General features: G+C 34.6%; 2 protein-coding genes across 3 annotated transcripts; one reads left to right on the top strand and one right to left on the bottom strand.

Annotated features, from left to right (window-relative positions):
• The first annotated feature begins 14,693 nt into the window (after positions 1–14,693).
• On the top strand, positions 14,694–16,361 carry LOC132176178 (probable WRKY transcription factor 27). Of its 2 annotated transcripts, none has more exons than XM_059588312.1 (2): positions 14,694–15,071; positions 15,596–16,361. In XM_059588312.1, the coding sequence occupies exons 1-2, from the start codon at positions 14,749–14,751 to the stop codon at positions 16,134–16,136; spliced, it is 864 nt and encodes a 287-aa protein (XP_059444295.1). In that variant the 5' UTR covers positions 14,694–14,748; the 3' UTR covers positions 16,137–16,361. The 2 variants fall into 2 exon arrangements, with proteins under 2 accessions (XP_059444295.1, XP_059444294.1); XM_059588311.1 differs by having other exon boundaries at positions 15,593–16,361.
• Positions 16,362–18,923: 2,562 nt separating this feature from the next.
• LOC132175132 (endoglucanase-like) lies at positions 18,924–23,693 on the bottom strand. Its single transcript, XM_059586970.1, has 8 exons — positions 23,440–23,693; positions 23,073–23,285; positions 22,319–22,519; positions 22,154–22,231; positions 21,262–21,414; positions 21,041–21,149; positions 19,985–20,151; positions 18,924–19,401 (listed from the first exon to the last, which is right to left on the bottom strand). Exons 1-8 carry the CDS (start codon positions 23,680–23,682, stop codon positions 19,012–19,014), a joined length of 1,554 nt encoding a protein of 517 aa, XP_059442953.1. The 5' UTR covers positions 23,683–23,693; the 3' UTR covers positions 18,924–19,011.
• Positions 23,694–26,573: the final 2,880 nt, after the last annotated feature.

The raw sequence follows: 26,573 nt of genomic DNA, 5'->3' as shown, positions 1-26,573 counted from the left end.
ATATATATATATATATATATATATATATATATATATGTGTGTGTGTGTGTGTGTGTGTGTGTGTGTTTTGATTGGTAGTTGTTCACTATATGCACATTACATCAACACACTTAATTAAGTTATGCATTGGGTAAAATCTGGTATATATCTTATTTTTAATATGTAAGTCATGCATGCATAAGATAGTGAATATTTCATACATTATATACGTAATTAATTGGGTTTGTGGAGTTTTTCGCAGGTTACCATGAGTACTAGGGGGAAGACAAGAGCACGCAGGGGCTCGTCTTTAGTGCGGCAGTCTATGTTGCATAGGTCTCTGTTAGACCACCTTGATGACAGCGAGCAACAAGATGTTGCTCAGCTTCTAGGGATGCAGGACGGATATCGACCAGTACTTCCAGGTGATATGGATGGGGAGATCCCTCTCCATAATCCATACGGATGGGCAGACATGGCACAGATGGGGTATCTGCCATACAGCCAGTTAGGACAGAATTCTCAGGGACATGTGGAGCGGCTATACAGCCAGCATAGCGCAAGTACGGCCGAAAGTTTGTTTGAAAGATTGAAAGTTTTGAAAGTGTCTAACTATATTGGTGCGATATCAATTATATTTAACTACAACTACAACTTCATAGAATTTTAAACATTCTAAAAAAATACAAAGCAGGTCCCGAGGACAGTGAGACAGAAGCCCAGGAAGACATTCCTGGTGGGACATGGGCCATGGATGACCCGCAGCCCACCGACCCTGCTCCCGACGACTGGTTAGGCCCTTGGCAGGTCCGGACCATAAGTAAGTGTATATGCTCGAATGTCATGCATATAGGTCTTAATTTTCTTGTAGTTAGTATTGAATTCGAAATAACTTACATTGGTAATTTTTAATTTGTTAGGTACCGATTCAGATGAAAACACCATTATTGAGGTGTTTACCATTCTTGACTCGCATAGGTTGCCGGGAGACCCCGCCGGCAAACAGATCATACTGGAGTACAATGCATAATGGCAGCCCGTTAGCTTTAGCGCCATGAGGTTTAGACAAATGACCGAAGACGTAATAAAGAGTGGAAGTTATGTCCGAATACCGGACGATTGGACGAAGGTACTGCAGCGTACCAAGGAGGATATTTGGGACGCCTTGATGGTATGTGTTGCATATTATGTCAAACATTCCTAATGTATATATGTATATATACGCTCTAAGTTGCACATATATATGTGCGTTTATATTTATATACATATACACACATATTTTAGGTTTTTTTAATTTATCAATTTTGAACTTGTGGGGGCATACTTTTTCGTTCCGCCCGAGTGCAACTTGAAAGCCGTAAAGAATGAAGCATTCTGGGATATGGGCTCCAAGCCGCGGACTTGGAGGCACGAGCTTAAAAAAATTCTTGCCATTACAGAGGAAGATACCTCGGCCACTGTACGGGCAAAAGTGGGGGAACAAACGCTCTTTGCGTACAATGCCAATGACTTGGAGATCTTATTGGAGAGATGGTGTAGTCGGGAGAATAATGTAGGTCATGAGTTAAACTCTTCATTTTGTGTAGTGTCATTAATTGTAATTGTGTTAGTATTAACATATTAAGAATGTTAACTGTGTAGGAATATGCGGCGAAAATGAAGAGCTTGTGAGCATTGAATAATACGCCCCATTGCACCGGATCGAAGAGCTATGCCAGGGTGACACATAAGGAGGTCAGTATGTAATTTACCCTATACTTATAGATGTAAACATGTTATCATTTGATATATTTAAACATATCTGTATGTCCTATGTTTTCGGCAGGCCATACGTCTGGGCACTCATCCTACTCGTGCACAGAATTACATTCGCACACACACGAAGGACGGTACATATCCGAATGATATAGTGAAGGAGAGATGTGTATGCTACTTACCTTTCATATGTTCTTTCGCTTATATATTTGATAAATTATTTGTGATTAACAGTTGTATGACCCACTGGCCCAATAATTAATGTAACATACACGAAAGGATGGCGGAGCTTATACCCACCGACCCTGCAACATCGTCTAGCGTCATAGAGGGAACGGTCAGGTGGGCATCGAACGACGCGTACGCACAGGCGCTTGGAAATAAGCCTGAGTATGCTGGTAAAGTTCGGCAAGCTGGACCGAATATTTTGCCTGTGTGGGGGTACATACACTCATACTATACATCGTCATAGGCATGGTCAGAAAACGCCAGGCACTCCACGATATCACAAGAAACGCTTGACAGAGCGCTTGAGGCGAAGAGGGCAAAGCACAAGGAAGAGATAGATGCCTTGTTGGCTAAGAACAATGCGTGGGTAACTTAGCAAGTAGCAAAGCAGATGGCTGCGAACAATGCGTGGTTGGCTCAACAGGAAGCTGAACGTCAGGCAATGTTTGATGCTCGTTTTCGCTAGCTCGAGGAAATGATGCGGTCGAGCTCCGCACCAAACATAGCTTCCCTACCCTTTGCGATGGTACGATCATCGGTCGATAGTGGATTAGGTAATGACATTTTTTACTGATCAATGTGGTTTTAGAACTGTCCCTATATATATGTGAACTTCTAAATTTAGAGTTTTGATATGTTGTAGTCATTCTCATTAATTAATGATGTTGTAAATCCTGTTGACTTTGGTTTATATATTATGGTTGGTTTGGTGGTGAATGTGGGTTAGAGCTTTGCATTTGAAGTGTTTATTGGTATGATGAGATGGACCACTATGGTCCTTGTAGAATATTAAGAATCTAGTGTATGTAATTGTGTGAGAGTATGAAACGATCAAGTCTACACTAGATGAATATCATAATTTTAAGTAGTTAATATAACATGATTTGAATATATATAAACTCCTATGTGTTAATCTCCTCAACAAATTAAAATATTATTGGAAGATTATCAAAATGCTAGATGTATTATATTTATATTTCAAATTGTTGGCTTTAATTTGGTCTGGTATGAAATATTGTTGGTTGAGATAATTATTTAGAGATATTCATTGGCGTATAAATGGATATAAATGCATGGCACAAAGCAATACATGCAAATCAATATTGGACCGGAACAGTTGTTTAGAAACTTAATTTTGTAACTCTAAATATAAATGGATATAAATGCATGGGGGTAAAAGTACCTAGGTTGAGTAGGTTGAGTAGCTTTGTATGTTTGACAATCCAATCTTGAGCAGAGAAATGCTGAACAAGCCATAGATTGGGCATGGTTGTACTTGACATGTATGTAGGAATTTGACACTTAACCTTAAGTAAAAAACTACCCCACCATGTTTTACATCTATATGCTTTGAACATTGAATCGGTCAATCAAAAATGTAAGAGTATGTATATATCTATTTTATTAATCTTATAAGATGGAAGGCCATTGGCAAATTTTTTTGAAATAAAATGAATGGGGCTGTAAAAGTATATTGTTATAGCATAATAAGTTATAAAATCATAAATTAAGTTAGAGACAATCTCTTAAGAAAAATGAATTGTATCACGGTACAAATCGATCTCACATTAGTTATAAAATTTCTTTGGCCCCTATTGCCATGAATAGATGCAATTCAAGTGTGTGTTTCTAAGATCTAAATAGTCTAATTAACCTTCTAATTATCATATGAAAAGAAAACTTGTTTTGTAATCTATATTAGTTTAACTTAACAGTACATGTAGTTGTACATAACCAATTCGAGACTTAATTAGTTAAACATTTAAACGGAGGCTAGCCTTGCAATATTTCGTAATAAATAGATGCATAGTCTATATAATTAATAAATCTAAGCTAAATATTTGGTCATTAAAACAGAAATGGGGTTAGTGGTTCCTCTTCCATACTTATTCTATCTTGGTTGTGCTTTTGATTCTAACTTTACATGTTAAATCAATCTCATTGAGAAGGAGTACATATATTGTTAGATTGGAGAAATATTTAGAGAGTAGTATATATGGTGTTTTTGAAATATATTTTTAGATAAAATAGAAAAAGGAATGGTGTTTTAGATAATCGGGAGTTAGTAGTTAATTATATGAAATCACCCTTATAGGATTGCAGCTTCCTAGCACTCAATTCTAGAGAGGGATGAAGCTTTCACTTTCGCAGGCGCGTTGGAGCTTTTCCTTTTTCTTTATCATCTCTTCCATTGAACCCCTAACATTAAAAAGGCATGGAAGCTTTATAATTGCAATGGAAAAAAGAAAAAGTTCTCATGTCTCACATAATTGCCATGGCAAAAACGAAGCTCATCTTCTCATGTCTATAAATTTAACAAAAGCATTGTTGCTCTGTGACCATATATATATATATATTGACTTAATTGTTTGTTTGTTTTTTTTTTTTTTCAGATTTTATATGAATTTTTTGCTAACTTCAACGTTTTACCTATTTTTGTTATATCATTTACTGTGGAAGAATCAACAACTGAGTTGGATGAATATTCAGGCTTCTTTCACTTTACATAGTGACGTTGCTCAGTGATTGTATTATCATTTGCAACTAGTGGATTTCATTTGTTTGGTGAACATTGTTTGGTGATTGTCTTATCGGTGAATATTGTTTGGTGATTGTTTGTTTTATCATTTGCAGGTAATAGACATCATGGAGAGGAAGCTATTGATGTCAATGATCAGCATTGAACGTCTGGTTGGGCATTCACACTTGTTGTGTATAAGTTACTTTGTTGATGTAATTGTATTTGTGATAGTTTTCTTGATGATAATAGAGATAGTTAAATTGGTGTATATTATGTTATTTGTGGTTGGCCATTCGCACTTGGTATATATGTCATTTTTGGTGTCTTGAAGCTAGTTTTGGAGGATAGTCTGTGATTGATGTTAATGGATATGACTTATGTTATTTGCATGGATTGATGGAAAAATTGTATATTATTTACATGGATCAATGGATGAATTGTATATTAGGTTAATTGTAATCCAAAATTCGGGCACAGTCCCGAAAAAATTCAAAAAATATATTGGGGGAATTTTTTTTTTTTTTTTTTTTAAATAACCAAATTTTCTAACATGTTGTGTTATGACACATCAGAAATTCCTGACGTGTCATGGTCTCTGACACGTCAGAATTTTCTTACGTGTATATTTCCCACACGTCAAAAATTTCTAACGTGTGGGAAATATATACTTCAGAAATTTTTCTAACGTGTCTCTATTGACACATCAGGAAAATTTCTGATGTGTCCCTATTGACATGTTAGGAAAATTTCTGACGTGTCTCTATTGACACGTCGGGAAAATTTCTAACGTGTCTCTATTGACATGTCAGAAAATTTTTTGACATGTCATTTTCTGACACGTCAGTCAATTTTTGACGTGTCAGAAATTTTTTTTGATGTGTCACTTTTAGCACGTCGAAAAATTCTGACGTGTCAAATCTAACACGTAAGAAAATTCTGACGTATTAAATCTAACATGTTAAAAAATTTTTCGTTTCTGACACCCATAATTTTAACGACTGAAACACGTAAAAAATGCTTCGTCAAGACGAATTTCTGACGTGTCAGACCACCTGACACGTCAGAAAACTTATGTCAGCAAAAATTAAGTTTTTTGAAGTGTAGAGTACTTATGAAATGAAATATATAATTATTGTTATAAAATAACTATTATGCTATTTGGTTATTATTTAAATCATATAAAAAACAATTAAAAGAGCAACTTGAATATAAATGCTTTAAAGGCACAAAGTTCTAAAAAAAAAAAAAACGCCTTTATTTATTTTTTAGGCATGCCCACACAATTAAATTAAGGCAAAGAGAGTTTAACTAAACTGTGAGTTTTGAAAAGAAAAAAAAAAAAAAAAAAAAAAAAAAAAAAAAGGGAATCACTAAAAAAAAATGCAGCATTAGTGACGTTTCAACTGTTCACTAATTATTGCTACGTATCCATTTCATAACGTGGCAATTTCTAATATATTACTATAATTCTCTAACACGTTACTATGAATTATAGTAACGTGTTAGTTTCAACACGTTACAATTTGGTAACGTGTTAAACTGACACATCATCTTTTGCTAATGTGTCAAGTTCGCACATCACAAAATTATAACGTGTCATCTTTACACGTTACCAACTTGTAACGTGGTAACATGATACGTTACGAAATTGTAACGTGTCAAGTTTACGCGTTACCAAAAGTTGCTCGAGCTCGATCGCACTAATAGGAATATCATGTGTGTAGTAACGTGTCATGTTTGGCAAGTTACTACTTTGGTAAGTGTGCCACGCGGCAATTCCCCCTCTTTCTTCTTCTCCTTGTTTTCCTTTCCCCCTCTTTTTTTCCCTCCCTGCGCGTAGACCTCTCTCTTCCTCTCCCTCTCTCTTTTTTTTTCTTCTCCGGCAGCGTTCACCTCACGGCGTCCACTCTCTGTTGATTTATCTCTCACTCACTCTTTCCTCCGCCTCCTAGCAGTCTCTCACTCGCTCTCTCTTAGCCAAAATCATCTCTGTCGTCCATCGTCCGTCACTCTCTCTCCCTTCGGTAGAACTCCGACTGACATACACTAGAATCAGCTGCATCTTGATCGATCTCCTCTCCTCAGGTATACACTCTCTCTTGTTGCATATATATATACAGTGTATATTTTGGGCTTTTCTACCGTGTATATATGATATGATTATCATTTTTTGTTAGCTAATTGACTTATTAATTTGTTTAAAATATATGATTTTTAGGGTCCCATGTTTGTATGATAGGTACGTAAGTAGGATTGTTAAATATGAGCATGCATGCAAAATATATCTATTTATTTATTAGGTAATTACTTTGAAATTAGCTAGATATTTTATTTTGTGTAGGTTTTACAAATTTGTTTAGGGTATATAAATGAATTTACAAAAAATAATTTTTTGTTAACAAAAACAAAATAAGTAATATAGTATGCAAAAATACCACGTTAACAAACCAAGCTAACTAGATTAATTTTATTTAGGGTTCCCATGCCATATAAATTTCTAATTATGTAAATGTTTTTTTTTTTTTTTTAAAAAAAAAAAACGCAACAAAAACATAACTTAGATTTAGATATTTACAGTCCCCGTAACAAATGCTTTTCAATTTGTTTTATACACTTAGCAACAATCTCCATATTCTCTCATTGGCTATCAATAGCATAATTAACATGATTAATCAAAGATTATGAACAAAATTATTTAGGTTAATCTTATTATGCTATTGCTAACCAATGGGAGAATATAGTGATGGTTGCTAATTAAGTATTTGGTTTAAATTTTGACATACCCAAAGTAGAAGTGGAAAGCAAAAATTATTCAATGGTCATGACTAAATCCTATCAAAAAGAAAATAAAAAATAAAAAATTTGGTTACAACTAATTAAATGGAGTATCAGGACAAGACTTAGATAAGTTCTTTGAGTTAGGAATCAAATATGTGGGAGAAAAAAATCAAATCCAAATTATGTTTGTAATTATGCCTATGATCCAAATTGTAATTGAAATATTTTTAAAGAGAAATTAAACTTCACTTAACCCTATTAAACTTTCATCACTATTGTAAATTATATTTCGTAAATTATATAAAATATCTAGTGCTAATATAATAAAAAAGAAAAGAAAAACACGTATAAACAACTAAACTATAGTTATCTCATTAAGTGTCCTCGTAACAAAGCTAATATAAAAACCGGCCACAATATATATAGATTTATTTAATTTAGGGTCCCCGTACCAAAAGCATTTAAATTTTGGGCATGAATCTTGTGTTGTGGTTAATTACTTGCAAATTTACTTTATGTAAATATGCCGATATAAAAAGTAAAAGAATAACCAAAAACAAGTAATTAATCTAGTTTTGAACATTCCTTTTTAAGATAAAAAGTAAAAGAATATTAATGCATTTATGTTTAAGTGGAGGGTAATCCTTACATATTTATATTTCTAATGTACGTAGTAACGTTATGGACAAGAGTTGGATGACGAAGTCTAGGGGTACAAAGGAATTCAAAGACGGGTGTAAATCGTTTGTGCACTTTGCAGTTAGGAATTTTGAAACTCCAGACAAACTTATTGTGTGCCCCTGTAGGACATGTCGCCTTAACAGGAGACACCCCCCAGGTTTGGTAAGCGACCACTTGACATGGGGAAAATGAATGTGGCCCCAATATAAAGACTGAATTTATTACGGCAAGAGGCCTGTACGAACTCCCGTTGAAGGCTCTGATTCGATTCGTCCGGCCGTAGATACGGGTGCAAGCACAGAACAGTGTGAAAAATATGCACGCCATGCTTGCATGATGCATTCGGCATGCATGAAGTCAGGGATGATAATAGTGGGCCTCGAGTTGAGGTGCATGGTGAGGAAGAACATGTTGTGCATGACGAAGCCGATGGAGATGACATATAGAAGTACGAGGAATTGCTTAAAAAGGTAGACAAGTCACTTCATGATAAGATCAAACATAGCAAGCTGAGTGCTACTGTAGATCTGTACAATTTGAAGTGTGTGGGTGGAGTTAGTAACACAATATTCTGGTGTTTTTTCGAGTTCATAATCAGTTGCTGCCTGCAGATGATGGAGCTTTGTCAGTTAATATATATGAGGCCAAACGGTTTCTAAGGAACATGAGACTCGGGTATGAGAAGATCCCGACTTGTCGTAATGACTGTATGTTGTTCTGGAAGGGTAATAAGGAGTTAGATTCATGTGTTAAATGTGGAGAATGTAAGTGGAAGGACGAAATTTATTTAGACGAGGATGACCACCCCATATCGTTGAGTAAGAGACGTCCGGTGAAGGTGTTGCGGTGGTTTTCAGTTATACCACCACTATAGAGGCTGTTTATGTCACAGCATACCGCGCCCTATATGAGGTGGCGTTCAGTCGGCCGCACAAAGGACGGCATATTGAGGCACCCGGCTGACGGTGAAGCATGGAAGTCATTCGATAATTTATATCCGAATTTTTCATCAGACAGCAGGAACGTAAGACTTCGCTTAACCTTGGATGGATTTAATCATTTTGGAAACATGAGCACATCCCACAGTACTTGGCCTGTAATGCTTGTTCTGTACAACCTGCCGCCTTGGATGTGCATGAAACAAACGTCTTTCATATTATTCCTGATTATGCCAGGGCTAAGTTCACATGGAATTGATATAGATGTCTACATGCAACCCTTAATTGAAGAATTATATGAATTATGGAATGTAGGGGTACAAACATTTGATGTCTCCATTAAAAAGAGCTTTATGCTCCGAGCATAGTTGATGTGGACAATTAATGACTTCCCGGCATACGCAGACTTGTTCGGGTGGCCTACCAGGAGTAGAAAGACATGTCCTTGCTGTATACATGTAACAAGGTCTAGGCGGTTAAAACACGAGAAAAAATTTTTGTTTTATGGGGCATAGGTGATACTTGCCCATGGATCATACGTGGAAGCGCAACAAAAGAACGTTTGATGGTAACTAAGAAGTAGAATGTGCCCTCGATGTGCCAAATAGAGATGAAATCTTAAGACAGTTAGAGAGGATGATGTTTGGGGATGAGAGTGCCAGTAAGTCAAAGTCCACTAATAACACAGCCGAAGTGGAAGATGACTCCTAAAAAACGACAACTAGCGACTGCTAGTGTGTTGTGAAAGAAGAAAAGTATTTTCTTTAGGTTGCTGTACTGGAAAGATAATTTATTGCGGCACAACCTTGATGTCATGCACATAGAGAAAAATGTGATGGACAACATACTTGGCACAATAATGGACATTAAAGGGAAAACGAAGGACAATCTTGAAGCATGTAAAGACTTGCAAGAAATGAGTTTGAGACGTACACTTCATTCGTTCACTGGCGAGGATGGAAAAATCTATTTGCCTCCAGCTTGCCACACGATATCAAATGAGGATAAAACTAGTTTCTTGAAAGTACTTCGAAATGTAAGGATGTTAGTCAAATACTAGTTTCCTTGGTCTTTTCTTCAGCTTTTGTAATTTCAGCTTTTGTAATTTTTCTAATTAACCTAATTACAGAAACGCTTTGCTCAATAATATCAAAAGAAAATCAGGGCAAAGGTGGGCAAATTTGTCCTCTAATGAGTTATTGAGAGTGGACAATCGGGGCATTTGATTCGATTCTTACCCTTGATAAAAATTCAATCAAGGGTAAGAAATTTTTTAAAATTAAGGGAGGCATTTGACCCCTCTAGACTCGACCCCTTCCTTCCGCCCTATAAATAGTCTTAATGCTGCAGCCCTATATCCCTCTCCTCTCATCCAAAGCCTAATTAATGAAGATAAATTAAATTGCGTGCACAGTGCATGCACCACATCCATCTTAGATGTATTAATTACATGGACTTCTCAAAGATAAATCACCGAATATATGTCATGGAAAAAAGATTTATTTGTAACTTATAACAGTAGTAGCAGTACCTTATACTAATAACAGAAAAAATAATCTTTTTTTTTTTTTGGGTAGGTAAAAAAAAATATATATCATTAAGGCATTCTTCGAACTTATTTTTTGTAACGAGAAATGTTATACTCACTTTTGTTTTTACATTTTTTACTATTAAATTTTGAATTTAACAATAATTTTTAATGTGACATTAGAGCGTAAACTTGAGAGTACTTCAGACTATGTGAGTGAGAGTAAAAGTAATAGGAAAAAAGTTCATACACTCTCAAACTACTACTTAATTGACAATGTATTTTTCAAACTATCAAAATATTGACAATGTTCCCCTAAAGCCTTCAAAAATACTCGGATAATTTTGAAAAAAAAATTAATTTTGTTTTAATTTTTTTTTTTTTTTAGTTTTAGTTTTAGTTTGTGGTAATTTCACTTTAAACTCCTGAATTACCAAGTGATTTGACAAGCCCCCTAAACTTCAAAACCTCTCAATTTGAACCCTTGAACTTTCAATTGCAATCAATTTGAACTTCTCCGTCAGATTTAACCATTAACTTCCAACGGCAATATCTAAAAAGACCAAAATATTCATGATTTTTTTTTTTACATTAATATTTTTTTTTAAAATTTTTTAATTTGAAATTAAGGATAAATTTGAAATTTTATAAAAAATTCAGGAGTATAAACATTATTGTCTCACTTTTAACGTTTTAAATATGAAGAAGAGGTTTAAGTTGATTGCAATTAAAAGTTCAGAGGTTTAAATTGAAAAGTTTTGAAGTTTAAAAAATTTATCAAATCCTATGACAATTTAGGAGTATAAAGTTCTCCAGGTAAAAGTTTGTACGACTTTTCCTCCCTTCCAATTCTTTCTATTATTATTGTCTACGACGTTTTCCGTACGGACTATTTGAAATATTGGTAAACTCCCACTTGTTACCTTGGAAACTAAATAATATTATAATATATATCCGAAGTGGTTTCCAGCGTCAAAGTTTTGAAAAACAATTACCAAAACGTACAGACGGAATCGAGGACTACGCGGTTTGCGTAGCATTATTCCGCGTGGTACACATGCAGTCCCTTCATCCAAAACCAAGAGCTTTCAATCTTTTCAAACCCCCTCTACTTGCTGAGAGTTATGGTTCGTAGTGCAATGGTGGTCACCCCAGAAAATCCAGCTTAATTCCCTGCAATTTACGGTACAAGTTGGCTAGCTAGCTAGCTTCCTCTCTTTCTTCCCTTTTTAGCAACCATCACTCCCTACAGTGCTAGGGGTATGGAATTAAGCGTGCAGTAAGTGATGACTTTTTCTTCTTTGACTCATATATTCTTGTCTTTGAACGGCGTTTCTCGAGCCCTTTTTGGGAAGAATATTGGCAAGAAGATTGGGGTTATGGGCATGTCTTTGTTTCTTGTGAAAGTAAACTTGACTTGTCAATTTACAATATTGTTTAGGTTGCTTTTGTGCGTGCAGAAAGGGAGATGGAGATGGCCATGGATCATGGATGGACCAACCAAGACACCATAGCTAGCTAGCTTAGCTATACGTGAGCAATGGTCACCATATATATGACACTAGGCTTTGTAAATATCTACTACTACTTGTGTCTGACGTACACAAACAGATCGAAGCTAAGGCTTTTTATGTCTTGAGAATGTTTGTCTTATTCTTCATTAATCCATGTCTATCTTTTGATGTTTAGCTAAATTCAGATCTCTGCCCTCCACCCCTGATTGATTTCCTCCATTTGATCAACACATAATCAAACGACAAATGTCGTCGTTTCAATCTAGCACATTGATACCTCTCTCTCGACACCAAAATTCTCTCCCAAAAAACCAAAGCAAGCTAAGGAGGAGGGAAGAGCCGGCCTCGAACTCCACAGTTAAAGTAATGACTAAGTGATTAAATTTATCTCTTCCTATTAGCTTAAACTTTTAGAATCAATGGTAGTTTAACATCAACCGTACCCCTCAGCCTTAAGATCGAAACTCCTCTCTCCCACCCCTCCATTTGTATTTGTCACTTTTTCTTCACCCCTTTAACTCTTGGTTTTTTGCCCCCACTTCTACCATGCATCTACCCACATCCCCTCTATCTTTATTGGTCCCTGCTTCACCTTTCACCAGTCTCCATCCTGGCGCGTAAATCCTATTAAAGTAATAATTAAATGATTAAATTTACCTCTTCATATATATGAGCTTAAGCTTGTGGGATAAACGATAATTTAACTTGGTATTAGATATAATGGTCCTGAGTTCGAACGTCCTTGACTTCGTCATTTACTTCTCATTTCAATTAAATATTTCACGTGAAATGGAGTGTTAAAGTAATGATTAAATGATTAAATTTACCTCTTTTTATGAATTTAACCTTTTGGGATAACTGGTGATTTAATACATCTCACACACCACCGTGTTATACGTGCTTAATTGGGCTGCACATGTAGATGCCACTTTTGGACTCATGTGGCACATTCCAGACTCTTCCACCTAGCTAGCTCATTGCTTTCTCTAGCTCTCTTTTGTCTTGTGAAATTTTCTTTGGCGTAAATAATTTTTCAGATCCAAACATTGGCCATTAAATATTTGTCATGTATTACTATTTGTCTTTCAGTTCTTTTACTATGTCTTCTTTTGGTCTTACCAATTATTTTAGAAGCTAGTATGATGATACTAAGAAACATAAGAGTTTCATTAGATGTACAATCTACCATGGGCTGCTACAACTAGCTCAGCTGGTAGCTTTCCCACTCGCTTCCTCGATCCACCTCAAGGATTACCCGCAAAGCTGTGAAAAAGCCTTGCTTAGATTGCTAGCTGTTAAGAATAGTTTAATTTCTTTAATTGGCATGTAATGTTTTCGGCTCTTTGTTGTTTAGTTTTGGTAAGTTTTTAATGATTTCATCTATATATAAGAAATATCTCTTGCTCAATATCTTACATAATCTATACGTACGATTTTTTTAAAGAGAAATTTGATGGATTCTTTATTAAAAAATAATTAAGTGAACAATCCAAATCCGTTCCGTTAGGGTGTTAATTAAATGATTAAATTTATCATTTTTATTAGCTTAACTTTTAGATTAAATAATGATTTTACATGGCATTAAAGTAAATGTCAGGAATTTGAACATTGACTCCACAATTTACTCTCAATTTTAGTTAAATATTTAGGTAAAGTCCACTTAATTCCCACAAACTACTACCTTAATGACAATTTACCTCCCAAACTATCAATTGCGATAATTTACCCCCCAAACTACTAAAACATTGATAATGTACCTCCAATTTTTTTAAAATGACAAAATTACCCTTACTAAAATAAAAACAAAAATACTAAAATTTAATTTTTTTACAAATTTTTAAGGGCATTTTTGTCTTATTGAAAATTTTATAGGGGTTATTTTGTCATTTTGCTAGCATTAGGGGGGTACATTGTCATTGTTTTGGTAATTTGAGAGATTATAATTGATAGTTTGGGGGGTAGATTGTCATTTGAGTGATAGTTTGATGGGGTTAAAGTGAACTTTACCCTAAATATTTCACTTGTCAAATCTTATTTTTTGAGAAAGATTTTGGACCTACGACTATATGTAAATAAAATTTTAGAATATTATAAGAAATTTTAGCAGTTAAAAATTTTTAGAATATTAATTAAATGAATAAATTCTTCATTAAAATAAATAAATAGTGATTTACCAAAATGTTAAAGTGTTAAATTTTTTTCATCCAAAGTGCAGGCCAAATGTATAATGAATTTAGACTAACGATAATGATAAATAAATCACCATTGAAAAAAAAAAAAAATGTAGGTGAAGTAAACGAATAACATTAAAATTTTTGACCAAGTAAAAGACGTATTTGGGTTTACATCACCGACTCAAGAAAGAGTGTGAGCGTGGAGATTTTATCAGAAGATTCCAAACTATCGGTCCTCGAATATTAGGCGACTACCCAATATACTCGCGCGAGTACGTAAAATTCACACTCGCACACGTGCCTTCACCGACCCACAAAAAACCATAAACACGCCACCATTTACCAACTCCAAGTCTCCAAGCAAGATTTGAGACAAAAATCTACAGCGAGTACCATCTCCCTGCGAGTATCGTTGGCGCTAGTCGCAGCTTTTGACTTTTGCAAAAGTCAACCAAAGAAATTGAAAAACTGGTTTAGAGTGAAAGGAAGAAAATCCAAAATAAGCTTTTGAAAAACTTTTTCTCACACACTCTCCCCAATATAAATCCAACCCCTGCTTTCAGTTTCCTCATAAAGCTGTTTGCAGCTCTCTGACAGCCTGCCAATAAACTCTCTCCTTCCATTTTCTTCTTCTCATCTGGGCGCCATTTGCATGGAGGGCTGGGATTTGCAAGCTGTAGTAAGAGGATGCATGGATGAATTCATTGAAGCCCCTACCATGGCTGACCCAGAATCTTTTTTTGCTCCCTTGAGTGCTGTAGAAAATGATCTCCTTTTGGGGTTTCCTGAAATCAGTGATACCAGAGCAGTTTTGGATGAACTAGAAATCCTTTACAAGCCCTTTTACCCTGTTTCCTCACAAAACATCCTAGCCAGCTCCAGCTCCAGCTCCATATCTGTTCCTAAAGAACTCAAACAACCAGAGCAGCAGCAGCAAAGTAAAAAACAACAACCAGCTACTTACAGAAGATTAAGGTTAGTTATTTCGTGTAAAATTTTGCTAATTCTATCTTAGATTTCATATATACGTTAGAATATAGATTGAATTAATAAATTCATCATTTCTTAAAAGGGCTTGTTTGGAAAGACAATTCTTCCCAATTCTTCTCAACTTTTTTTCTTCGTTTTTTTAGTTGATTTGACACCGCTAACACTTAACTCAACTCAAAATTTTTTAACTTTATTCAAAATTTTATATTTTTCAAACAACTCAAACATAATCTCAATTTTTTTTTTTTTTGATATTCGCAATTTTAAATTCAGTTCGGTAGAATAGAAAAAAAAATTGCAAACCCAAATGAGCCAATTATTTTTGAAAAAATAATAATTTAAGATAGTATCTAGTATATATTAAATTGCCGTGCACGAAAATTTTTATCGTTTTTGAAAAAAAGTGGTGATTTAATGATGATATATGGGGCTGAAAATTTATTCATGAAAACTCTTCAAAAGTTAACAGTTTTTTTTTTTTTTTTCTTTTTTCCCACGAACTGCAGCAGAAAGAATCAGCACAAGAGGGTGGTGCAATATGTGGCAGGGGAGGGAAATGGCTCAGATTTGTGGGCATGGCGTAAATATGGTCAGAAACCCATCAAAGGATCGCCATATCCGAGAAGCTATTACAGGTGCAGCAGCTCAAAAGGGTGTTCAGCAAGAAAACAAGTGGAAAGGAGCAATTTGGATCCGGGGATTTTCATTGTAACCTATACTTCAGAGCACAATCACACCCATCCAACTCGCCGGAACTTGCTTGCGGGCAGCAGGCGGAGCAAGTTCCCGGCACCCGAAAAGAAAGGCAGCCACCTTTCTCCGACAACCCCTTTGATGGCAGCCATTGAGGATGATCATGAGCTTGTGCAAAGTACAGCAAGCCTGAAGAATCATGAGGAAGAGCAAATGGTGCAAGGAAATGAAGGTAATAGTAACATAATTTCCATGCCTGATACTATTTTGGACAACGAATTATTCTTTCCAAGCCTAGAAGATGGTTTCTTTTTGGACCAATTATTGGATAACTGTCCTTTACCTTGGTTTCATTGACAAATCCACGACCGTAGGAGATGACACAAAGGGAGCATATATATATATATATGGGTTACTCAAGCTTCAATTAATGTCTCAGAACATGCAAATTGTAATGTTGTTTTCAATCTTTTTTGCACTCATCCGTTTTGTAATTTAGTTTCCTACTTATTCACTGAAATAGTTTTCAGGTATCTGACAAAAGATATATGTGTATGTTAGTAAATGTTAGAATATTAATCAAAGGGTTAGCTACATTTACCGTACGAATCTAATTATCATCATTTTTTGCAATCTTCAATGTTTCAATTTTTGAAATTAATGATCTCACCAATCTACCATTAGGGATGTAATATTATTCTCCGGCAATTCAAAATGATAAAAATATCATTCATAAGATAGAAAAAATGATGGCTACCCCCCTTTTTTTATTTGAATTTTTAGTTTTACACGGAGTAATTTTGTTATTTTGGGTGGCGGAAGGGAGACATTGCAACCCAATGGTAAAGGACATTCTAGAAATAAAACATTAAAATGACATTGAAAAATGGATGGTAATTACAAATTAGAGGGGGTAAATGTAATTTCTTTCTTAATTAAATGATTGAAGTGATCATTTTTTATTTATTTATTAAAAGCTGACGTTTATAACAAAGGTTAATTTAACATAGTATAACGCAAAAGTCCTGAATTCAAATTTTGTTATGGATCGATCATTCACCTCACGTCTTATTTTAATATTTAAAATTATTAATAATTTAATGGTGGAAATTATGCAAGTCAAGAAAAGTTTGGCTTGAGGATCCGACTTATTCAAACACTATAATTAAACAAAGACTGGGAAAAGACCATATATCTAATTTCTTCTATATTTGGCACAATTATGTGTCAAGTTGGAGATTTTCTGAGAATTTTCATATGCGGTGGGACATTAATCCGCTGTCCGCCCACCGTCCCAATTATATAACTGTAACGGAAAATGACAGAAATGCATGAGGATAAGCTCAGGGAAAAAAAAAGAAGTTAAAATATTAGGATAAGCCCCATTGCGTATCTTCAGGTAAACACCCTTCCTACAAGCAATGAAATCAATTTTTAAATTAATGATTTTTTAGCATAGCCCGGCTCCCGAATCTTTTATTTGGGAATTGGATGTCTTCAATTGGAATTGACTTTGATCTTTTAACTGTGAAAATGAAATTGTACGTGCAATTGGACATTGTCGGGATCTGGCGGAGACACTGCTCGAACCCGTACAGAACTCTCGAACAGGACCCTGTCAGGACTTGGATAGAACTCGACTGGGACACCGCTAGGATTTGGTCGGCACATTATTATCAGGAGGATTCAATCAGAACATTACCAAGACCCGGTTGAGACACTGCTGGTACCCGGACAGAACCTAGTTGAGACCTCGTCTAGAACCAGACGAGACTCGTTGGGGGACCCAGTCAGGACACTGCCGAGACCTGATCGGGACACCTCTGAAACTCAGTCAAGACATTATCATAATCTAAAGTTTAATATAATTGATTGAATACACACACACACACACACACACACACACACACACATATATATATATATATATATATATATATATATATATATATTCAATGAAATTATTTTTTAAGAACGAAAAATATTTTACGTCGAAACAAACGGAGTTAACTAGGTCGTGATAGAGTTCTAGTAAAGTCCTAGTGGGTCTCGACGGGGTCCTGACTAGGTCTTGGTGGTGGCCTAGATGGGTCCCAGCAAGTCCGATCGTGCTACGACAGGTCCCATTTGGGTCCCAACAGTTGATCAATTGGGTCTTGGTGGTGGCCTAGATGGGTCCCAGCGAGTTCCGATCGTGTTACGACAGGTCCCATTTGGGTCCCAACAGTTGATCAATTGGGTCTCGGTGAGTCCCAAGGGAGTCTCGACGGAGGTTCGGTGAATTCGTTCTGGCTGAGTCTGTCAATTTGAGAATAAGATGTTTAAACTCGAAAAGTGGTTTATGATTTTAAAAAAATGGAGACCATTTTATAAAAATTAAAGAAATTTTTTTAATTAAACCAAAAATATTTTTTGTTCTACCAAACACCAAAAAATATGAAAAATATTTTCTAAAAATTATCTATGCCAAAACGAACTGATACCAAACTCATAAGTTGAATTATGACCAAACTCATAAATTTAAGCTTTTAGGTCTGACATGCTATTAAGTTTCATTGACAATAAACTCAACGTCATCCCCAATAATTGAAATCCAGACATTATAGATATTTTATTTGTTTTTATTATTATTATTATTAAAGACCTCCAAAACTACTTTTCGGCTACTTTGCCATCTTTCTCTTGATCCGAGCCTTCCTAATTTGTCTTGATCCGAGCAACTTGACTTGAGGAATCATAAATGTGTGACGGCATCAGACCCATTTGTATAAGTGGATGTATTTAAAGAATTAGTTTGAAGAATTATAAGCCCACATAGAGTGCAAAATGCGGTTGAGATTAGCAGTTATTAAGTAGCTAATAAAATTAAATAGCAATTATTTAATAACTATCGGTTTTTTAAAAGGATAAAAAAGAGAAAAAAAAAAGAGAAGAAGTCGAAACAACGGTTAGGGTGGTTAGTCACCCGCAATTTCAGCCCTACACGTACATAATTGCTTTGATGCTCAAAGGAAGTTAAGCGGAATCTAAAAGGAAAGGGCAACTCTTGTAGGAATTCCTCCAAACTTCTTTAATTTCTCGAGCAATAACTTTCGTGGCATCCATTTAGGAATATGTATATGATTTTGTATTAACTCGTGCATGTAACAAAGATGAGATTCTGCATTATTATTTAAGCCATAGAGTACAATATTACTAGTTGAATGAAGTACTCATCGATCTTTAGCACAACTTACACATAATAAGCCATATTAGCAGTTTTATTAACCTGTGGCAAATATTTCAAATACTCCTCTTTGCTTTCAGCAAGCAAAGCAGCCACTGAGCCCACAAAAGCTGCATTCATGTAGGTTGTAGGTTCAGCGTGGGAGAAGTCAGATCTCACATCGTTAAAGTTGTCATTGGAATCAGGACCTCCAACAATTGCACCCACATGAGTGTTTGGATTTGGATTGCTGGAAGAGAAATAGTTTGAGAAGCCATCATTGCAACCCACCTTTGTAGGGAGAGCTTTGACTGAGGGGATGGATGAACCTCTATGGTGTAGTTGCTTAGGGTGTTTGTCGCCAAACCCAACCATGTATGACATCTTCTTTGGGTTGTTTCCAAGTATGTAGTTCACCTGAAACCCAAATTCTTACAATATGATTTAAAAAATTACAATTAATTGTTTTAAAAACTTAATCTTATGAAAAATGATGAGTTTAATCACTTAATCGATAATAAATTAACTAACTACTAGCATAATATAAGTGAAATTCTTTAACTTAAAATAAGACGCAGACGGGAGCTAGCTAGCTAGAGTTTCAACTCAATATTGCTTGATCTAATACCATGATAAATTATTACTTATTTTAATTAAAGCCTTAAGCTTAATTATAAGAAATAATAAATATAATCACTTAATTAATATTCTAAAAATATGCACTTACGTGCATGCTAATATTCATGATTTACATTAATAAAATGATTAGTCCTCAATTTAAAGTCCAAATTTGTTAGAACATATATATTAATTCGTGAAAAAAATAAAGATGAAAGAAAAACAAAAAAAGTTTATTAATTAATGTGGCCAACTTAATCCTGCAATACTAAATTCCTGCCGTGATAATAATTCCCATATGGGCCATATTGGTCATGTGGGTTGTCGTGGGATTTATCCTTTGATTCTGAAGAAGAAATAATATTTGGTGGTGCAAATTAACCTGTGACTTTGCAAACTTTCTGAGTTGAGAAGCAGAGAAATGCACAGAACCACATTTTACTCCATCAATATGAGCTGCATTTAAGATTTTGGTGTAGATGAATAACACCATGGAAGAGCTTGTAACGTACTGTAGATTACTACTATCTCTTATAAACAGTAGCCCACCTGCAGAGAAAACAGTAGACAGTCTGTCAAGAAAACTTCTTAGGTCCAGTGTAGTCAACCATGTGTTAATAATTAACACTTTAATTATAAAAAACAATACATTTTAGCCCTCCGAACAATCACATATTTTGCACTTATAAACCCCAAAACTTTAAAAAGTAATATTAAGACCTCCTATACTTTCACCGCATGTTTTAAAAAAAAAAAACTTATTTGAATTTTTTTTTTTTTTTTGTAAAAATTAAACAAAAACTAAAACTAAAATCACCAAAAAGGCGGCCCTTATTCATATTAGTCCATTAAATTTTTTTTTCCAAATGATTATTTTTATTTATTTTTTAATTTTATTTATTAATAACTTCAAGAGTATTTTGGAGAGAAAAATGCAAAAGTTTCTAATTTGACATGCAATGATACTATGTGGGGGCATCGATGTCACTTTTTAAAGCTTGAAGGCATAATTGTAAAATGGGTGATAGTTCTCGAGGGGCTATATATATATATATATATTTTCCCCTTTGTTTTATTTAGCTGACTGACATGATAAGTCATTTAAAATACGTTAGAAAAATGTTATGTATACCAAATATTTTATTAAGAGAGACTAATCAAACTGATGCATAGCTCTCATTCATTGGTCCCTGTTACATTTATTTTAATTAATTGTTTTGTTTCTCTCCAATGATTGAATTAAACATTAGTTTGATAAGTTTCATTTAGTAAAACATTTAATACCCCTAACATTTTTTAATACATTACGTCGTCAGCCGGTGTAAACTGTGAAGGTAGTATTATTCAGTCAACCATACATCGCACGTACACCCTGGTTGATGTAATATCACCTTTTGATGAATAATATATATATATATATATGCTGTGATTTTCTTACCAGGGGTTGTTTTAATCTGTAGTGAGCTACTCCCGGGCATTACTGCACAAATAAATGACTCTGCATCGCTCTTAAACTTGGTCAAATCCTTCTTCCCACCATAAAACTCCTGATATATCACAGAATCTATTTTCCTTAGTTTTTTTTTTTTTTTTGGAAGGAAAAAGAAGGCAAAAAAATGTATATGAATAGTTATTATTATTATATATATATATACATACCTTTGCTAATAATGTCTGAGCTCCAACAAATTTGTTATCCCAACTGAACTCCGCAACCGGCTGACTCCAGCCTTGGTTGCTTTTGACATAGCTCAAATACTTGTTTCCTCCACTTGCCTTGTATAGCCAAGCCGCAGCCCACAGCAGCTCATCCTTATTGAGAAGTAACAAATTAACCATTGTAGAAATATATAATAAAATATCTAAAGCGAAATAAAAAAGAAAAAAGAAAAAAGAGACTAATAAAGACCCTTAGGGCTACATCTTTATTATATTTAAGTATATATGTTGAATTGTATTACAATAGATGGTATTTAAATATAAAGAAATTAGGGTGTAGTCAAGGACAGAGCCCGGAAGTCTTATAGGAAGGGGCCAAACCAAAACCAAAGACTACCTAGACTAATCATCGAATATAAATTAAAAAAAATATTGTAGTCTACAATCAAATAACTATAGTTAGTAAATAAAACTGAATAACTATAATTTCTTATAAAATACCAATAAAAAGAGCAAACCCGGGCCCCATGTATAAACTTTTCAAGATGTCCATTTGGCAACCCACTCTTATTATCAATCTATTTTTTTTTTTTTTTTTCTCATTTCTATCCGATTGGCCTTATTGCCTATGGTAACTTGGTAGGAACAACAAAATTTTTATACAATTAGAGCTTCAAGGTTTGAATGACTATAAGGACCAAAAGATATATTGGGTGGGGACAACAAAATTTTTATACAATTAGGATTTCTAGGTTTGAATGGATAAAGGCCAAAAATTTATTGAGTGGGCCAAAAAAATTAGTAAATAGGGGCCAAAATATGAAAGTAAAAATTTTACAGCAAGGACCAATCTTTTCTAAAAGAACCTTTTATAGCTAGCTTTACTTTTTACCTGATAGCCTGAATAGGAGCAATAGAAAGGGCAAGAAGCCTGGTAAGATTCTCTATACTTGTCGGCAAATTCAAACAGCTGAAAAACATGTTTCATGAATTAGATGGAACTTGTACTACTAGAGTTTTTTCGACAAGATTAATAAAATTGGATTATGCTCCTTACTGATCGGGAATGGCTTAGCAGCCTCCTTGAATAATTGGCATCAACCCCTTTGAAGACGATTGAGGCTGCAGAAAGAGCAGCGGCAGCGTCAGCAGCTGCCTCGGTGCCTGGAGAGTTGGAAGTGATCTTGTAGAGATTTCGCGGGGTGTCCATGTCTTCGGGACGCTCCCAACACTGGTGATCCGAATTACCATCTCCCACCTATAAATACAATATTGTTAAAATATTAATTAAATGATTAAATTTATTATTTTTTATCTGCAAAAAGTTTTAAGATAAATAGTGATTTAACCAAAAAATCAGCACATATTTAGCATGACTTTGTCTAAATATAACAATCCTTTGTTGGTCTTAGTAAGTTTCTTATTAATTAGTAATTAACATCATAATGTAAACATATATGTTCTGTCACAGAAATCTGTAGCTTCGTGGTGAAAATTTGCTTGAGAAATTAAGACTCGTTTGAGTTTGCAATTTTTTCTATTCTACTGATCAACTGAATTCAAAATTGCGAATATCGAGGAGAAAAAGAGTTGAGATTATATTTGGGTTACTTGAAGATTGAATATGAAATTTTAAATAAAGTTGAAATTTTTTGAGTTGAGATGAGTGTTAGTGGTGTCAAATCAACTAAAAAAGAGAAAACAAATTGAGAAGAATTGGAAAGAATTGTTTTCGCTGCCTAAACAAGCCCAGTAGGGCCAGTATAATGAGTTATTTACGATGCGGCAAAGTATAGAAGAAAGAAAAAGACCTGAGTATAAAGAGTAGTGGGAGAAGTGTGAGCTTTCAATATAAAGTTAGTGCCCCAGCGGATTGCAGTGTGGAGGTGGCCAAGTTGGTTGACAGAAGATATCTCTTTCTTGTACTCAATTGCTGCCCAGCTCAACAAGCTGACAGTAAATGCCATTGGCCATCCAAATTTGACGTTGTCACCTGCATCATAGTATCCTCCGATCAAATTCACCTGTCAAAAGCACGCCCCAAAGTGTCAAAAACCATGATCATATATATATACATATATGTGTGTGTGTGTGTGTGTGTGTTTGTGTGTTTGATCATGTTATGAAAAGGATGTTTAATTCTACATTAATTAATGTTAAGGTGAATGAATTTCATACATGATCAGGGTCGCCATCAGAGAGTGCAGAGTCTCCCCTCCACTTTACTCTCTGGCTTGCTGGCAATTTTCCTGAGCGTTGCCCTTCAAAGAATAAGATAGCTTTGCCAAGGGCATCTTTATAGTGAAAAGCAGAGGAGCACGATGCTTGTTCCTCAACAGCTAACCCATAAATGATCTGACTAGCCAAGACATGCCACAACAAGAACAGTCCCTTGAGTAGTAGTACTCCACCTTGCTCCATAGATCCTGACTCTTCTGGGCCTGCATGCAGAGGGTGCACTTGAGATTAGTATTTATAGAGCCATTGTTACTATAGGAATCATGACTTCATCATAGCATTATTAGCCGCCCCATCAAATTTTATTTACCAAAATAATTAAAAGTACATTTTTCTCTATTAATTTAACTAATTTTTTTAGAACACCACCAACAGCTTCACTATTTTAACAATCAATTTTAACTATTCTATTTAAATATTATTTTTTTAAAAGATTTGTTTATTCTTTTTCTAACTATTAAAGGAGGAGAGAGAAACAATATTTTTTTATTTAATTGGTAAGTAAATAGTACTCACTACTATTAATAGTGAGTAGTATTCACTCACCATTTTTTTTTTTGTTTTTTTTTTACATGTCCGCACAAGAGGGGGGAGGAGGATTTGAACTAGTGACCTCTGCTTTATTAAATGTGATCCCAGCTGATTGAACTAAAACTTTGGTGAGGCAATTTGATGAAAATGCTTAAAAACTTTCATTCTCAGCTTCACCAATTTGATATTGCATTAGAAAGTTTAAAAAATATTTATAGTATCTAGAAAGTTGTGCTAAATGAAAAATTGGTCTGTTAGGTTAAAAACTCTAAGAATACTTATTTGACTTTTTTATTCTAAAAATAATCAAAGCATATTTAAGGGAAAAAAACTTAAAAATGAAGGTGTTTTATTTTTTTTAACTTTAAAAGACGTGTTTCCCACACAATCTCAAACATCCTCTTAAGAATAACTATTCTCTTAAAAGAAGAATAACAATTCATCTCAAAAAGTAGTAGAGATCGATCCTCCAAGAATTGGATAGCTCTAAAAATAATTATATCCCAAAAAATCTATATATATTTTTTTTATTAATAGTATTTTAAGAAATTAAGTTAAAATATGATTCGATTCGAGTTAGAAATTTGGTCATTCATGTATTGTTACTAAAACCAATAAATAGAAATGATAATTCTATTACACGTATAGTTTCTTGTAATTATAGTAATACTCATTCTTATTCTCAAATAATAATCATTCCAGTGTAACATTTCCTTACTATTAGCTAGATGTCTATATATCAAGATGGGTATAAGTTTGTCAATTCGAGTAAAAAATAAGATGTCACAGAGATTACAATAGTCATGACAGTAAGATTCTTGTAACCACTCCACTACGTCATTAGCTTCAATTATTCTCATTTTTAGGGTGCTATATTTGATACTATACGTAGTGTACACGTAATTGCTTCTATGCTCACCCCTAAAATCTAGCTCTATATCCTGATAATTACTTAATCAATATTTTAATTTTTTTTAGGTATAAAATCAAACTCTTATTTAATAAGTAAAATTCAAGACTTTTATTTTAATACCATGTGAATTGGAAAAATGGTAATCTATCTTTGATTGAAGGTGGAATATATATGTAGAACTAGGGGTGTAAACGAGCCGAGCTTGAGCGAGCTTCCCTTGTTCAAGCTTGGCTCGTTTAAATTTTACTCGAGCTCGAGCTCGAGTCGAGCTCAAGGGCGAGCCAAAACAATCGAGCTCGAGCTAATAATAAGTCGAGCCGAGCCAGCTCGCGAGCTGGCTCTTATATTTAATGTTTTTGTTTTAAAAAAAAATTTAACTTCAAGTACTCTTAAACGGCTTAAGAAGTTAGTTTGCATATGAGTATTTGCTTAGCCTGGTTAGTTGAGTGTGGAGCCTGAGTCAATACAGCAAGACATTTGGTTTCAAAGAGAGAGGATATGCATCATTTTATAGATAAGCAAACTTGAAAATTGATGTTTTCTTAACAATGTGGAACAAGTTAACAGGTTGCATTCAGACTGCATTGAGACAATGCCCCCTACAAAAAAATATTATTTTAACGTCTCTCTCTCAATCCCCTTCACCAGTCACAACGGATCTTCCACCTGAACTCTCATTTCCCACTCTCTCACTCTCACTCACCTGACAGGTAGTGATAGTGTTTGGGTCTGTTTGATTCTTCAATAGTTTACACCTTTCGCAATCTCCCTCAATAGTTTATAGTTGATTCTTCTTCTTTTCGTTTGAGTCTGCTCTAATTGAATTGAGGTCTTTTTAATGATTGCTCTCTCTCTCTTTGACCACGAAGGGTCTAGAATTTTTCATTCTCTAACACTTAAATATAAATGCAATTTTAAGGTTTTAATAATTATGAGATTTATAATTAATTATGTATTACTTAGTTAGTTTATATATATATATATATAAACACACGAGCTTATACGAGCTGTTCACGAGCTTAGCCGAGTCAAGCCGAGCTTGCTTCGTTTAATATTCGAGCTAGGATTTGTGTTCATGAAGCGCTTCATTTAATATTCGAGTCGAGCACGAGCCGAGCTTATGCGAGCCGAGCTCGAGCTTGCTCGCGAAACGCTTCGCTCACTTAACAGCCCTAGTAACAAACAACCTAAAACTCAAAATTATTCACGATTATATTACATCAGAACATTTTTTCAAACAAAAAACATTCAAACAAACAAAAGTTTTTTATTTTGTTATTATTATTATTTTTATCACCTTGGTGGTTTCTCCTGATCATGATGAGACACATTTGGATGGCTCTAGTGTGTAGCCTTAAGCTCAGATCAAATTAATTGGTATATGATATCATACTTTTTTCTTGGTTCCATAGACTTGTTCTTAATTTGATCATGCAATTTCAAACACAATGGGACAACTCATACTGCATACCAACAACTACAAGCAATTTACGCAAGTGGATTCATTTTTCTAATTATTGATTTAGGTGAGAGCCATGCGTATCTATCGCCTGCAACAACGACGGAATTTCCAAATAAATTAAGAATTTTCGTAAGCATAAGCTAACTTAATATATTTATTTGGGCATCA

This window comes from Corylus avellana, chromosome ca3 (genome assembly GCF_901000735.1).
Source record: "Corylus avellana chromosome ca3, CavTom2PMs-1.0".
Lineage (NCBI taxonomy): Eukaryota > Viridiplantae > Streptophyta > Magnoliopsida > Fagales > Betulaceae > Corylus > Corylus avellana.
Note: the sequence above shows the minus strand (reverse complement) of the source record. Positions and strands in the feature narration are given on the sequence as shown.